At 35.0% G+C, this 15,582-nt stretch overlaps 4 protein-coding genes across 5 annotated transcripts; 1 reads left to right on the plus strand and 3 right to left on the minus strand.

Moving 5' to 3' along the window:
- Positions 1-793: 793 nt before the first annotated feature.
- On the minus strand, positions 794-4,029 carry LOC9301879 (probable ubiquitin-conjugating enzyme E2 33). The gene is made up of 10 exons (XM_021015471.1): positions 3,780-4,029; positions 2,968-3,060; positions 2,726-2,780; positions 2,343-2,381; positions 2,190-2,253; positions 2,033-2,094; positions 1,906-1,945; positions 1,783-1,810; positions 1,509-1,600; positions 794-1,397 (listed from the first exon to the last, which is right to left on the minus strand). The coding sequence occupies exons 2-10, from the start codon at positions 3,022-3,024 to the stop codon at positions 1,112-1,114; spliced, it is 723 nt and encodes a 240-aa protein (XP_020871130.1). The 5' UTR covers positions 3,025-3,060; positions 3,780-4,029; the 3' UTR covers positions 794-1,111.
- A 367-nt stretch (positions 4,030-4,396) lies between these two features.
- Positions 4,397-5,790, minus strand: LOC9301880 (membrin-12). Of its 2 annotated transcripts, XM_021030188.1 has the most exons (4): positions 5,702-5,790; positions 5,171-5,474; positions 4,786-5,056; positions 4,397-4,710 (listed from the first exon to the last, which is right to left on the minus strand). In XM_021030188.1, exons 2-4 carry the CDS (start codon positions 5,395-5,397, stop codon positions 4,549-4,551), a joined length of 660 nt encoding a protein of 219 aa, XP_020885847.1. In that variant the 5' UTR covers positions 5,398-5,474; positions 5,702-5,790; the 3' UTR covers positions 4,397-4,548. The 2 variants fall into 2 exon arrangements, with proteins under 2 accessions (XP_020885847.1, XP_020885841.1); XM_021030182.1 differs by having other exon boundaries at positions 5,171-5,746.
- A 3,943-nt stretch (positions 5,791-9,733) lies between these two features.
- On the plus strand, positions 9,734-10,480 carry LOC9301881. The gene is made up of 2 exons (XM_002864017.2): positions 9,734-10,054; positions 10,154-10,480. Exons 1-2 carry the CDS (start codon positions 9,849-9,851, stop codon positions 10,197-10,199), a joined length of 252 nt encoding a protein of 83 aa, XP_002864063.1. The 5' UTR covers positions 9,734-9,848; the 3' UTR covers positions 10,200-10,480.
- A 2,189-nt stretch (positions 10,481-12,669) lies between these two features.
- On the minus strand, positions 12,670-14,071 carry LOC9300140 (F-box protein At5g50450). The gene is made up of 3 exons (XM_002865761.2): positions 13,781-14,071; positions 13,547-13,709; positions 12,670-13,467 (listed from the first exon to the last, which is right to left on the minus strand). Exons 1-3 carry the CDS (start codon positions 13,921-13,923, stop codon positions 12,784-12,786), a joined length of 990 nt encoding a protein of 329 aa, XP_002865807.2. The 5' UTR covers positions 13,924-14,071; the 3' UTR covers positions 12,670-12,783.
- Positions 14,072-15,582: the final 1,511 nt, after the last annotated feature.

Here is a 15,582-nt window from a genome sequence, read left to right on the forward strand (position 1 = left end):
CGAACCGAAAATTCATAAAATCCGAACGGATAATAAACTCTCATACCCGAATTATCCGAATCCGAATATATCCGATCCGAATCCGATTTGAAATCTGAATGCCCAAGCCTATATGAGATATTTAGGTTACCACTGGAGTCGTAAGTTCGATTTATAAATTTGTACGTGTTTGAATATCATCAATAAATAAGAACAAGAAAATATTCGTTTATAGATAAGTATATAATAATTCATATTATCTATATATTTATGAATTAATATAGGTTCATTCTTGTTAATTTCATTTTTGGCATATATGTAATAGTGATAAGCCTGAAAGTTTTGAAAATAAGGTTTTTTTATGGTAAAAAAATCACATACTTTTGAAAAATAGTAAAATAAATATATTTTTTAATGATAAAAGACCAAAAATTGTGTTGCCATAAGGCCCTAGTTTTATTTGGGATGGGGTTGACTATCATCACAAGGACTATGCATAAATGTCTTCAATAGCTCCATAACCATAAAAAAAAAATCAGGTTTGATTGCCTTATCGAACTAATTAACCTTCACACCAAATGTTCAATTCATTGTTGTTTTTTTCCTTCTAGATTTTGCCAGATTCGTTTGTTCAGGTAGTCAGGCCCGACCTTCGATTAAAGCCCATGAAATAAGGTGCAAACACTGGGTTTCCATTCGAAGCAAAAATCACCTTATCTATGCGGAGACTCCACTTACTTTGGATTGTGCATTGGAAACTTCTCAGTTTGGCATCTGCCTAACTAACCACCTGGCTAAAAGCCCGACGACTGTAAGAGTGAACCACTCCAAGGCACCACTTATATATATCTTCTTGACCAATCTAATCCAAAGTTACAATTGAATTAATTACATACGTCCTCTTTCTTTTAACACTTAGCCTCCTGCTGCTTTACAGAGATTCAAATTAAGCTAACATTTATATTTATATGTAATTTCAAATGCCATACCAAACTTAATGTATCTGTTTTCTTTTCAAGAGAAGGGGGATAACAAAAGACACTACTTAGTACTGAGAGTGAGAGACGATGATAAACAGATTTTACCAGATTCATTTGCAGTCATGTTGTGCTGCATTGCATTTGCATCTAAATCACAGTTGAAGCAAAGGCAACGCCATTACAACACCGACAATCGATACTAGCAGCAATACTATCCAACCCGGTAATGCTTCTTTCTTGTTCTTCCTCCTCTCTTTCAATCCCACTTCTTGAATACTTTCCTTTTTAAGACCAATGCTTTTCTCTGATTCGATTTTCGCATTTTCCTCCTGAGGGGAATCCTCAGGTGTCGTCTGTTGAGTGGCTGCTTCCTCTTCAGCTACTTGTTGCTGGCTGTACTTCTCTACATACTCGGGAAATAGTTTCCGGAATGTTGCACTGCCACAACAGTTTGAAAAAAGTGAGAAACATAACATGTAAATGCTATATTGTTCTCTAATCAACTTCTCAGAATTATCCGAAACAGTTTTTGGTGGAAGTGGAACTCACTTTTTACAATTGAAAGCAAGAGATGACTTCGCCAACCCTTGTTTCTCGGCTACACTAGTGTTTACACTTCCCGTTGTGGGGCTGTTGTCCATCTGTGGACCACAAGGTTGTAATGCAGAAAGAAATTTAATAAACGTAAAAATTGATTGGATAATGCAGTATCACAGTGAAATAAGACATTGCCATGTTAAATCAATAAAGATCTAATCGTAAAACAAGGGATAAACTGAGAGGTTCTGCAAGAAGAAAAGTTCTAGAACTAAAATGAGCTTACCATAAATGAGAGAAGTCCTGTAAGTATGCTGCGTTCAGGAAAACGAATTGGTCAAATAAGGATCCATTACTCTGTTTATTTTAATAACTTGAACACAATTTGAATGTACATCAGATCTTATACCTTGACACTGACCACATTGGATTCCAGCTTTCTGGATGAACTGTGCATGGCATGGTAAAGCTAATTAGATAACAGACAAGTTCACTGAAATTAATAAACAAAGGAATGAAAAGAAGACTGTGCTTACAGTCACTCATAGACAAGCAGATTTTCTTTTGCGTCACAAATCGACCATTTGGTGTGGTCATTCTGCAGCCACAGAAAATTTGTTAATTAAAAAAACAGAAATAAAACACAGGAAAGTGATATTTTAAGTCAGGATTCTGAAGAACCAAAGAGCGCACGTGATTCCAGGTGGCTTGTATGGATATTCTGGAGGGAACTTGATCTTCCCATAGTAAAATCCACCTATCAAAGAGAATCCAAATATCAGAATCCAAATACTACTTTGGAATGTAGAAGATCACATTTAACATGTAAATTTTTAAGATTTGAACCTGCAAAAGGTGTTCCTTCACTGCCTTCCAACACATAATCTGTAGAATAAAACCCAATAGTTCAACTCAATTAACTACATTTATATAAATAGTGCAGTAACACTAGTAGCGGGATAAAAATACCCTAAATGCTAACAGAATGGCACGACCCTTCTCAGTTAGGCAATAGATAAGAAAAACTTTAAGTTTTCTTTTCGGTTTCTATAAGTTTTCACCATTACATATTACTGGTAATCCTGAAAACATGATACCAATAGTATCTCTGTAACTATAGCAACCAACACCCTATATGTACCTTAAGCCAGTATCCCCATAGCCAAACCTTCAATAGAATAACTAGAAAGCAGAAAATAAAGAACAATAAAAAGCCAGATAAGACTTACGCCACTCAAGAATGTCATTTGGGGAAGGCCGAGCAACAACATGCGAGACTGGCTCCTAGCAATCCAGAACAGAACATGTCAAATATACTTCCAAAGTAACATTCATAAGAGAAAACTAATCCTAGACCAAAAACCATGAAAATTTGCAAAAGCAAAGAAACCACATTTGATAAATTTCAATGGGCACAATGACACCTTGGACAGAAAAATAAAGATGGGAACAGAAGAAGAAGAAACTATACCTTGCAAAGTGCTCTGTATTCTTTTTGAAGACGCTTTATACAAGCTTTTTCTGCCATCTAAATGCTTCAGGGAGATCCAATTAATTGTAGTTCCTGTTAATCAAAACAACGAATTGTAAACTGCAGAAAAAAAAATCCAACCTTCAAGTATGAAATGAATAACAGTAATATAAACCAATTTAAAGTCATTTCGACAAAGAAACCATCACGCTTAAGTCATACATCTGGAAAACTGACATGAACAAGCAAGGACAAGAAAATATCACATGGGGAAACAAACAATGAATCACAGACCTAGGAAATGTATGTCAACTTGTATTCCTATCCAGGTGGCAGAATTACACGAAAATGGAAGTCATAAAAACTAGCTTTTCTTGAATCGAAACTGGATTATCAAGAACTTGATCTTTAAGTAAAGTCCAAACCATTTAAAGTTGCGATACGAAATAACAATTCAAAAGTGTATAATCAACATGCCATTGATGTATAATTTAGCTATTACTACAATCTCAAGACACATACAGAGAAGCAACACTTCTTAATGATCTGTTTATAAATACAAGTTAACCAATTGATACACAAAAAAAAAACATCACCTTTCAACAAAATTGCCTAAACCCATGAAAAAATATTGATTAAAAAAAAAACTTAAACATCCAATTAAAGAAAACACACAAATCATCTGAAATCGATAAAAAAATTCGAAAACAAATCAAAGAATATTCCCTTAAAGATCCCTAAGAAATACATCGACACGAACATTAATTTGATTCAGTCTAATAAAAGCGAAAGAAAGAAAATCATCGGCGTACCAGTTTGATCAAAGCTTCGTTTTGGATGACGAAACACAGCCAAGAAAAATGGCAGCCAAGTGATTGGTGACTAGGTAAGAGCAGATCCAAGGAAGAATTGTGACAAATCGAAACCGATCAGGAGCTAGAGCGAATTTAAGATTCTCTCTCTGTGTTTCTCGTCGATGATGATGATCAAATCATTCGACGCGGCACAGAGAGAAGGAGAGAGGAAAGAGAGTCGAAATAGCAAATGGAGATCGGTTTTACTTTAACCGAACTAAAATAAATCTAATTGAGTCGGTTCTCTATTTAATTATAATTACCCTATCCCGGTTCTGTATATTTGTCACTAATTGGACCTTTGGGGAATTTGACTATGATGGTCAAAGATTGACCAAACAAGTTGGTTCATATAATAATATGTAATTGGTTTTTTTTTTCGCAATTTAAATTGACTAAATATTAGTTAAAATAATCGTAACTATAATGTTTGCAACTTTATTAATAAAAAAAGTCTCTTACATAAAAAAAAAAAAGTCTTCTTCTTCTTTGAGCTATTGTATAAAGTGATGATGATGAACACAACAAAAGTAGCAGGATAATTTTTTTACAAATCAAGAGCATACTAGACGACGCAAATGAAATCGAGAATATGGATACTAGTGTTTTGAAAATGTCTTGTGAGAGGCATAAACAAAACAAAAAAAATGTGTTACCACAGCGCATAAGATCAAGTCACATAACTCTCTACATACAATCTATGTGATGTAATTAAAGTTCTCTGGTTTTAGCGTGTCCATCTTATGAAGAGATACAATATGACAAGCGTTGCGATCATACCGGCGTATTTAATCCATGTATCAACACGATTGCGCCTCTCAATGAGCCTCAGTACAGAGTTGGAGAGCCCAACAGTGTTCAGAACATCCAAAGCCTTCCGCTGTGCCCTCTGAGAATTCAAAACAACCTAATGTTAGAAAACTATTTTCCCCATTGACTTAAGCTTAAGTTAGGGGTTGGGTACCTTTAAACGGTCCCTTTGTTCGGCATATTTGGAGAGGATAGCAACTCCACTTTGAAACGAATCTTCGAGCATTCTCTTCGAATTCTTGACAGAGTTCATTCCTTGAGCTTCCTCATCAAATATTTGCAAAATATGAGCTCCTTCTCCGCTCCCTCTACCTAACAAATCCGCTCTCTCTTTCGCTTCCAACATCTTCCTCTGATTCCTCCACATGTACTTCTCCAGACTTTGGTTCAAATACTCGGCCTCTTCTCCTACTTGTTCACTCTTTCTACAGAAAAAAAAACGTCCAAATACTCTTAAAGTTTAACCACTACTTAAGCCATTTTGATGATCTATGAAAATGTGCGTAAACTTGGAATCTCAAGAATGGTTTCCTCCTCACCTTCTCCAAAGATCACGCTGGGCTTTAACAGGGATCGAACGCCAGAGACCGTCCATATTAGAACAAAGAGATTGAACCTCAGTAATATCTCGTTTCACAGATGAGGAGAGATCGGTAGGATCAGAATCGAACCTCTCCAACCTCTCGATTCCATCCCTAGCCCTAAGTAGAATCCTTTTTGCACTACTATATACCTCAGACAACCCTCCCATTGTACCAGACGCCATTATACAACCACAAAAGAGACCAAGAAAACCGCAGAATCTTCTTCTTTTGCTGAATTATATGAATGTCAACTTCTAATCTGGAACATATATACAAACAAAAAAAAAGTTGATTTTCTACATATTTAAACCAGTTTAATCAAGAATTAAGAGTAATCTACATGCCATTGACCTATAATTTACCCCTTAAGTAAAACGTGAATCAAAAGTTAAGCACCTTCAACAAGATATGCATAAACCCATGAGATTGTGAACAAAAAAAAAAAAAAATTAAAATACGAATTCAGACAATAACTCGATCACGAACCAGCAATTCGATCAAAATCCTGGAAATTCCCCTGAGAAATATCTCAAATCATAAATAATTGACGAAACCAACAAAATCGCATTGAGAGAAATCAAAGAAAAGCATCGGCGTACGAGTTCAATGTGATATAGGAAAAGAGAAAGGAGTAATGGACACGTGTAAGGTGGAGATTAGAAGTTTGGATCAACGGCTGAGATCATTGGAGCTCAAGATTATGAAGAAAGATGCGTTAAAAGGAAGCAAAAACAGATTTGGGGATCATTCATGAAATTTGTGTCAAATTGTAATCTTCTTCTTCTCCGATTCTTGGTTTGTTCTCTGAATTCTATGGAATTCTTGAACTCATTGTTTGCTTAAGCTGTTTCTTCATTCTAAGCTTTAGCACATGAGATTTGGATCGGTGTTTTATGAACATTGATTCAATTTTATCGTTTGATTTGTTATCAATGGAGAAACTGTAGTTTATCTGTATCAAAGGTATCAGAGCCAGCAGATTCTCGGAATCCATGGCGGAGTCAAGATCGCAAGCTCCAATCAAGGAGACGGTGGCTCGAGAAGCGACCGCTGTGGTTCGTGAAACGGTAGCAGAGATGTGGTTTCGATCGTGTTCGAGATACGTAGATCCTAAAAGGTTAGAGACAGTTGATTTTCCACGATTTCATGGTGATAAAATCATGGATTGGTTGTTTCAGATTGAACAATTCTTCTTAATTGATCGTACTCCGGAGGAATTGAAAGTTGGTATCGCTTCAATCCATTTCGATGATATTGCTGCGACTTTGCACCAATCAATTGTACAATCAATGTGGTGGAAGCATGTTAGGCATGATTGGCGGAGTTACAAACTGCTGTTGCAAGTGAGATATAATAAGCATGTGGAAGATTCGATTGCAAAACTGAAACTGTTGCAGGAGACTGAAGGAATTGAGGTGTATCATGCTCGTTTCGAGTCGATTAACACTAGAGTGAAGTTAGATGACGATTACTTGGTAAATCTGTATTTGACAGGACTGGAAAATGATACTCAAGTGAATGTTAGGATGTTTCAACCTCAGACGATTCAACAATGTTTAAGTCTGGGACGATTATATGAGTATGCGCATCCGCCAAGAGTGAATATCATAAAAGGGAATGATGATTATCTGAAAGGAGCTCAGCCTTTAAATTTTTCAAGTGAAGATGCAGGACCTTTGATTAACATTCACGGGCCTAATGCCTTACGTAAGGGTAGGGAATGCTTTGAGGGGAAACACTCAATTCAGCAAGAGATTTCTGCGGGAATGGAGAACTTCTTACAGCAAGAAGAGTGGAAATGTGACAGAGATTTTATCTTAGAAAGTGCTCGTTGGTGTGCTCCTTATGGGAATTTGAAGACAGAATCGGTGAATCAAGAGAAAAGCAAGATGGATACAAGAAACAAAGGGGAAGTAAAAGGCTGCTTAGAATGTGCCTCACAACCTCAAAAAGTTAATTCAACCTTTGAGGACTTTGATAAAGCTAATGCAACAATGAACCAATTAATGTCACCAATTGGATTTGTGGTTGATGATTTACAATCTGGTGGTGGAAGTGATAGTTTTTGTGTCCAGAACTTTGCAAGTCTAGTAGTTGTTGGAAATTTTCAAGAGATGCCAAAGATCTTAAATGCTGAATCAAAGGACATTCAAAGTTTTCATACTGCAATTGATGAAGGTAGCGATTCTTATGCATGCCAAGAAGTCGATGGAAAACTCCTAAGGAACCACACATTACATCAACAGAAGAAGCCTAGCAAGTATCCTAAATCATGGAAGTTCAAATTTAAAATCTCAAAGGACAGCACATTGAGATACATCAAGTTCTTGTGGGAGGATGCTAGTTCTAAGAAGAAGTTGAAGTGTGGTAAGTTCTGGAAATTTCACTACAAAAACAAGTTTATATGCAACGTGAAGTTGTTTACGTATAAGAAAAGACAGAAGAAATGGCTGTTTATGGGGAAGGCTGAAGTTGATAAAGAATTTGTTGAGATGCTTCGGAGATGTACTTCGGGTCAGACTATTGGTGCTTATGGGTCAGAGATTAAGAGCTGGGACATTAATAACCGAGTTTGGGATCCTGGAGGTTCAATATTCATGAATTTCTCTTTTAGGCTGAAGTTGTGGATATGGTTAGATGGTCAAATATGGAAAGATGAGACTACTTGGTTCATGAAAACTGAAGTTACAATGAAGTTCCAGTTCTGGTTAAGTGATCAAATATGGATAAAGCTGAGACTACTGGGGAAATTTTATATGATGTGTTGCAGCAATATCTTTCTTTTCAACCATGTGGGCATGGTTGTTTGGAGAAGGAGGATTTGATATAGGAAAAGAGAAAGGAGTAATGGACACGTGTAAGGTGTAGATTAGAAGTTTGGATCAACGGCTGAGATCATTGGAGCTCAAGATTATGAAGAAAGATGCGTTAAAAGGAAGCAAAAACAGATTTGGGGATCATTCATGAAATTTGTGTCAAATTGTAATCTTCTTCTTCTCCGATTCTCGGTTTGTTCTCTGAATTCTATGGAATTCTTGAACTCATTGTTTGCTTAAGCTGTTTCTTCATTCTAAGCTTTAGCACATGAGATTTGGATCGGTGTTTTATGAACATTGATTCAATTTTATTGTTTGATTTGTTGTCAATGGAGAAACTGTAGTTTATCTGTATCACAATGGAGGCGTGAATTGTGATTACTGCGAAGCAATTCGTGACTAGGTAAGACCAGATCCAAGGAAAATTTGTAAGAATCCGAAGAGAATTTCTGCGAAGGATTAAAAAAATAGCAAAGAGCTGGTTTACTTAAACCGGAAAAGAGGTCCAAATTAAGCTCTAAGCAGACGCGCTTGGTCGGTTCTGTATAATTATCCTATCCGGGTTCGGCTTCTCTAAACACAAGAAATTTCTAAAACTGACAATGCAGATTTAATTTCTAAAACTCTAATTTTTTTGTATTCGCTAATTTTTCATGGTTATTGCCATTATGTAAACGAAACAATCATTGCATGGTTTTAGTTTTCTCATAAAATGAAACTTGTCTTTTGAATTTAAAAAACAAATCACGATGAACTTTGCCAGGTTTGATTAAGATATGCAATTTTGCCAGGTTATTCAGATTGATTACTCTTTTTGAATAATAATTACTCCAGCAAGATTTAGCTTAAATACGATATTTTAGGTGTGTATATTTTAAAGGTCTTTTGTTTACATCGGTGTGTATATTTTAAAGGTCTTTTGTTTACATCATAACGTTCTCTTAAAGTGGATATATATATATAAGTATATACAGTATAAGTTTACTTTTATCAAAAAAATAGACCAGCTTTATCAAAAAAAAAAAAAAAAATCTGCCAGTTGTAAAAGAAACGCCATGCTAATGAAAAGCTCCAAGGTGATTACCAAAAAAAATGAAAAGCTCCAAGGTATAGTAGCTAGTTTCACCTAAAACAATTTGACAAAATTGTATTTTTATTATTAATTTACTACTTAATGTTTTAATTTTTGAAAAGTTATATTAGATTAGAATTAGATCTTAAATTCTACAAAAATTTATTTAGTAAAATTTAAACTCTTATTATATATATATGAATTTTTGTTTTGCAATTTTCCCATGCAAATGACTAAAAGTCCCAAATATTTGATTGTCTTTTTCTATCTATAAAGCTAGTTAAGAGAACAAAAAAAAGTGAAAAAAAATAATAATGTTGATGCCTTAGCAATTAGCATAGAAACAAAACACAGCCTGTTAATGTTTTACCTGCACCTTTTGAGATCTCATGAAGTTTTATTTTTTGCTAAAGAGATCTCATGAAGTTGGACTTACTAATATTGGTAAACACATAAATAAACGTGTATACATGTGCTTGTATGAAAATGAGGACACTCTCAACATCAGTGAATGTTCCATTAATTAGTTGATTAAGATTAAAAAAAATATCTCAGCGTCTGTAATAAATGATTCGGAGAAGAAAAAAAAACTAAGTTCACGTGATCAGATCTCAAAAAGTCACAGGAACAATACATATCTTACAAAGCAAACAAGCTTTACAAGTTGTCTTTCTCTATCTCCTTCTCTTTAACTCATCATATTTCTACCCAAAAATTTTCTCAAGACCTCAAAAAGAATTCAGAAATGAAGAGATTCCATCCATCAAGATCGATCTCAATAGCTCTGTTTCTGCTTTTGTTAGCTTTCTTTAGCAGCAAGTTTCACATAGAGGGACATAGAGATTTGAGAGATTTGCAAATAAGCAAGGAGATGAAGGAGAATTCTCTTGGTGGTGAAGGAGATAGCTTACGAAAAATCCCGAGGAGTCGCTATAGCCCTATACAGAACAAGTAAGTGAAACACTACACAATCAAAAATTTTCCAATCTTTACAAACCTATTTGTTTTTGAGATGTAATTTAACATCAAGATTGTGTATTTTTGTACCAGGAGAGGTCCAAGTAGGAAACATCAGATCACATCAAATGAACCATAGATTTCTTCTCTAATTTTTTACTTAGATCTTATGGTTTTTCTTTTGGTTGTAGAATAGTATTGCCTACACTTGTTTGTGAATGCTGCAATGTAGAGTTTGATACTGTTACTATTCTTAGAATGGTTTTTTCTTTTTCTTTTCTTACTAGAAAGTCTTACTCTGACATTGTTCTATTGAGTCAAGACTCTTTGTTTAGACCTCTAAAGAGTGTTTATTGGATTTTGTAGATTCGTAAAACATCTTCAAGTTTATATAGATATATTACTTGATTGCAATATGAATTTCAAAAGGTTCCACTATATACCGTGATGTATCTCTTTATCTTTCCTTCACTGAGAGATCTTTGAGAATTTGTTTGGGAACTAATGTAGATTTTGGTAACATGCTTGCAAGAGAAGATCTAGTCCGGAAGAACTTCAACTATATGCAATCAATTCGTCGTCATAAGTAATGAAAAAAATAGTTAAATTAAAGGAGACCAAAAAAATGCAGCTTAACTAAATATGTTTGGAGTATGCATTCTTCTCAATCATCTCACTAGAAAGAAAAGATAGTCTGCTGGAAACTGGTTTTGTTTTTCCTCTGTTTTGTCCGTCATTTATCTGCTCATCTTGATTTCAACTGATCAGATTATGTTGGCACAACAACAACAAAGGGTGTTGTAGGGTTTCAAATGAATGAAGTTATAACATAAATATCACCTCTCACTAAATGCCATTGATTAAAACAGAAACATGCAAAAGAAAACTTGAGAAATTTCTTGAAAGATCAAACCAAATTAGTATAAAGATGCCGTGGGACATTAGAGTTGTCAGTTACGCGTATGAGAGAAGAATGACATCCCTTGTTCAAGGAGATCACTGAATCTTGGGATAAACAAAGAACTCTTAAAAAACTTTGATGAACATTTCTGTATACTAACGTTCATCATGAGACACTTCTAAAATGGCCTGAAATGGAAATTTAAAAAGAGTCATAACAAAAAGAAAAACTCCAAACGACATCATGGAAGCCAACAGAAAACTTTTTTTCATTTGCAGAAGTGATTGAGAATAAACAAACAGTTTAGACAGACATAAGAGATACTGATCATCGATTCGAAGATACTTCATGTCTTCCTACTAAATTTAGGTATTTAAATTTGTTTAGGGGTTTCTCACTTTTATTTTTCTATGTTTTTGCCTTATGTTCCAAACTTCCAATCTTAGAGAAGCTGCAAGAAGAATTGAAGTCCAAGAAGTATGCTTTATGTTGCTTTGATAAGGAAAAAGAATTTAAGAGTTTCAAGCGTGGATAGTTTACTGTTGCTGTTACTTCTTCTCATACTCTCTATGAATTCAAAACATGAAACAAATTTACTGCAATGTTGGCAGCAATCGTTTGTTTGTCATATCAAGTATCAACCATGAGGTATCTTATAAAACAGATAATGTGTGTAACTTATAGTAGAAGTTTTAGTAGAAATTGTGTAATTATGTTGGATTATATAAATTTTAGTAGAAACTTCACAAAAAAAGCGGCGCCAAAGAAAATCAAATGATCTTAAAGACAAAGAATCGAATGATTCAACACATCTGAAGGACGATGCGATGCGAGCTAGAAGCCAGAAAACAACCAATGATGTGTTTCGTTCGTTCTTGGTAGGGATCATCCCAATGTTCACTACCATGAGCGTGCCTTCCAACAATAGCATTAGCATCACTGCACTGAATGAACTTGAGGACATCTCTCTCTTCCTAAGGCCTAGCTCATTGTACAGTGATGTCTTGTGGATTCTCAACCGCAACGATAACTTAAGCAACCATCTGCAGCTTCTTTGATGTTTTCGCCAGATTTGTAATTTCAGTTAAGTGGTTTCGAACCGAACCGATTACCGAGTTTCTATGCTTCCTCTTACCGAGTTAAAAACCGAAACTAAACCGAATTGACCAAACTTTGGCTTGGGTCAGTCTCAGTCCAAATGTTCAGGTTGGTTTTGCTGTTCATTGCTTTCTCGTGCCATTCTCTAAAAGATTCTGTATTTTAACAGCCTTGAGCCTCTTGTCTTATTCTTACTTTTTGGGTGAATAAACTAAAAATAAACGAAAGTATCAAATTTTAGCCTTCTTTTGGAGTTAAATCTCAATATCGTATTTGAAGTTTATTGTTTTACGCCTGTGTTACATGGTTCTTGTGTCGAATTACGAAATTGATGGTGGAATCCATGTTTTTTTTGTTTGACAAAATTGATGGCTCTTTGTCAATATTTCCATCAAAAATATCACGAAATAATTATATGCTTGTTTCTTGGAAATAATAAAAGTTTGTATTCGTATCTGTATCGTATAATAGAGTTAAACCTTTAAGATTTTTTTTCCTATGTTCTGCTTTATACTTTTCTACAGATATTTCTATTCACCTTTGCACCATAAATTCATGAAATATGTAAGGAAAAAAAAAACTATATTATTTAAAATAACATGTCATTTCAGTATCAGAGAATTCAGAAACGCCCAAACTAATTAATTAAGAATTTTCAAAAAAAACTCAACAGTCAAAGAAACTGTTGGCATTTTAGTCATTTACTTAAAAAGCGTCAGAGCCGTTACCGCTCACCATGATTATCATCAATCTCCACCGCCACCGCTTCACCGTCGACGCCAATCTCCGCCGGTACCGCAATCCACAAATCCAACGGCGTACATTCAATCTTATGCTTGGCTCTCCAATCCAACGCCTGACAACCACGTGAGCAATAATTCACCTTCCCACAAACAGAACATCGCCGGAACTCATGAGCCCGAGTCTCCGGCCTTCCACAACCACCATGCGAACACATCCTTAACCCTTCCGCTAAATCAACCCGACCCGAACTAAACCACTCCTTCAAAAACCGGTTAACCGGATGAATCTCCTGAACCGGAACCACGCTTAAATCAGTTAAGATCTCGTCTCCACATTTCAGAGAGAGGTAAGAGCGTAGAGAACACGCGAGCTCACGCGCGTTAGCTTGAATCAAAAGACGACGACCTTCAGAGACGTCACGAGGAACACCGTAACCGTCTTGAAGACAGTGACCAAGCTCTCGTAACGCATCGACGTGGCCTAAATAAGCAGAGCGTGCACAAAGAGTAACGCCGGCGCGTAGGTTCTTATCGGTTTTTGAACCGCCGCTTCCGTTAAACTGAATCACCGATAACGAATAAAGCGCCGGCGCGTGAGATTTAATCGCGGCTTTAGCCATTAAAGACGCGCCGCTCACTGGATTTTGAAGACAGTAAAATCGGATCTGAAGAAGGAAACAAAATCGAAAATCAGAAGAAAATCACAAAAATCGAAACGGAGATTTTGAAGGTAGCGACACGAACCATTCCGAGAGCGTAAGAAGCGTCGATGTTTCCGGCATTAACACAGAGTTTGAGGAATTTATGAGAAGAATCTGACCATTTCTCCGCCGTGACGGCTAGGGTTTGAGTACCGGCTTTTGATAAAACCAGAGGTTGTAAACCTAACCGATTCAATCTCTTGCATCTGTAATACAACAAAAGAGACTGAGTCACAACGGAAATCGAGAAAATGCAGTCGCCGGAGCAGAGACTTACGTGGAGAGTACGGTGAGGAAATCGGAAGGAGAAGAAGCGGAGGAAGCGAGTTTACGGAGGATAGAGATGATGAGATCGTCATGTAAGTTGTCAAAATGGTTATGGTTCTTCTCTAACCTCTGTTTTTTGTTGAGATGCGTCATCGGAAGAAGATTGGTTATTGTTGGTTTCGTGTGTTGAGAGATTTGAGATGAGAGAGTAGAGAGAAAATCTGGAGAAAGGAGATGGTGTGTACATTTATAGACACACACACTCGTGATTAAGAAACTGCTTCAATGGCCTCGTGGCTCTTTCTTCCTCGTTCCCTTTTTTTTTTTTTAAACACATTAGGTCAAAGCCTTAAAAGGGCAATAGCGTAATTACCTTTCTTCATTTTTTTCCATTTTATTTTACCGTCGACTATTTTAACTACCATGAGTTTTTTTGTCAATCCAAGGACCAAATAGATTGTTTACCATAATTTACATTTGTTTGAAACTGAGATATTATAGCTAGTAATCATGGTGATTGGGATCAATTGTAATACATTGACTAAGAATTAGAATAATAACAACAGGGGTAAAAAGATAAATAGTAAAAGTTTATTGGTTATAAAAACTCGTTATAATTACTTCTTATCGTACAAGAGGTTCGTAAGAAAATCTACTTTTTTTTTTTAATTTTCAAACTATATGATAACTTTACTACTGTATAAAGTTTAGATATTACCTATTAAAGCATTTTAAGGAAATATATTAAAAACATATCATGTATAAAGATAAATAGATAAACATGAATTTAATGATATTTAAGAAAAAAGATTTAAAAAAGATTAATAACCTTTGTTGAATAATTTTTAAAAGGCAACTCATTTTCATGTAAAGATATTTTCTTGACTTTTTATTTGGATATTTCTTGATGAACATAAAATAATATCTAGTAAATTGTATTCTATCGATAAATAATATCGTATTTATAGACATCTTCTAAAATAAGATGTAAGTCATGTTCGTTTCGTAGTGGTCCTAAATCTTATTTACTTTGTAAACTTAAGTTCATTGAAATGTTTTAATGATCAATTTTGTTCGATTAATAGTTATGGAGTATTTTAAGTACAGTAAAAAGTACTAGACAAGAAAAAAAAGAGAAGAAAATTACAGAATACAAAAATTAAAGACCAGTATCTTAGTTTCTAGATGCATTTTGAAGATTTTACAAACAAAAGATAGAATTAATCACATGCTAGCAATTAATAAACAAAATCCTTTCGTAATACAGTATATGTTTATGATTCCGTTGTGCAACACGATTAAGTTCATCTTATCACACTATCAAATCGCAAAGCCATTAAGAACATAACCAATGATCAGTGTGGAGGCGACCATTTTCCCTAATAACGGTTTAATTAAAAAAAGTAGAGTGTTATATATTTATGTGACTGACTTTGGTCAAAATCAAAATATTACATCCCACGACATGGCTTTAGAAAGAAAATACTCAATAGGCAAAGATGAGGAGGGACACCTTAGTACGGAACACACAAAAAAAAAAAAAAAATCATGTGGCCGTCACATACGAACACATATGGTTGGCCATCGTTTAATTGTAAGCAAAGTTACTAAACACGTTTTCATTTGTTATTCTTTTTTGTGTATATTTTGGAGTGAACTTGTAGAAAAGGGCACCCTAATCATTCCATATTGGTGTAGACTAAGAAAACAATATAAACCTTTCACTTATAAAGTTATTATCTCTTCAGATAAGCCATATGGAAATATAATAATGTATATTTCTCTTATATATAGTGAATAGTTAGTCAAACT

The sequence above is a fragment of the Arabidopsis lyrata genome (genome assembly GCF_000004255.2).
Source record: "Arabidopsis lyrata subsp. lyrata unplaced genomic scaffold ARALYscaffold_8, whole genome shotgun sequence".
In the NCBI taxonomy this organism is placed as follows: Eukaryota; Viridiplantae; Streptophyta; class Magnoliopsida; order Brassicales; family Brassicaceae; genus Arabidopsis; species Arabidopsis lyrata.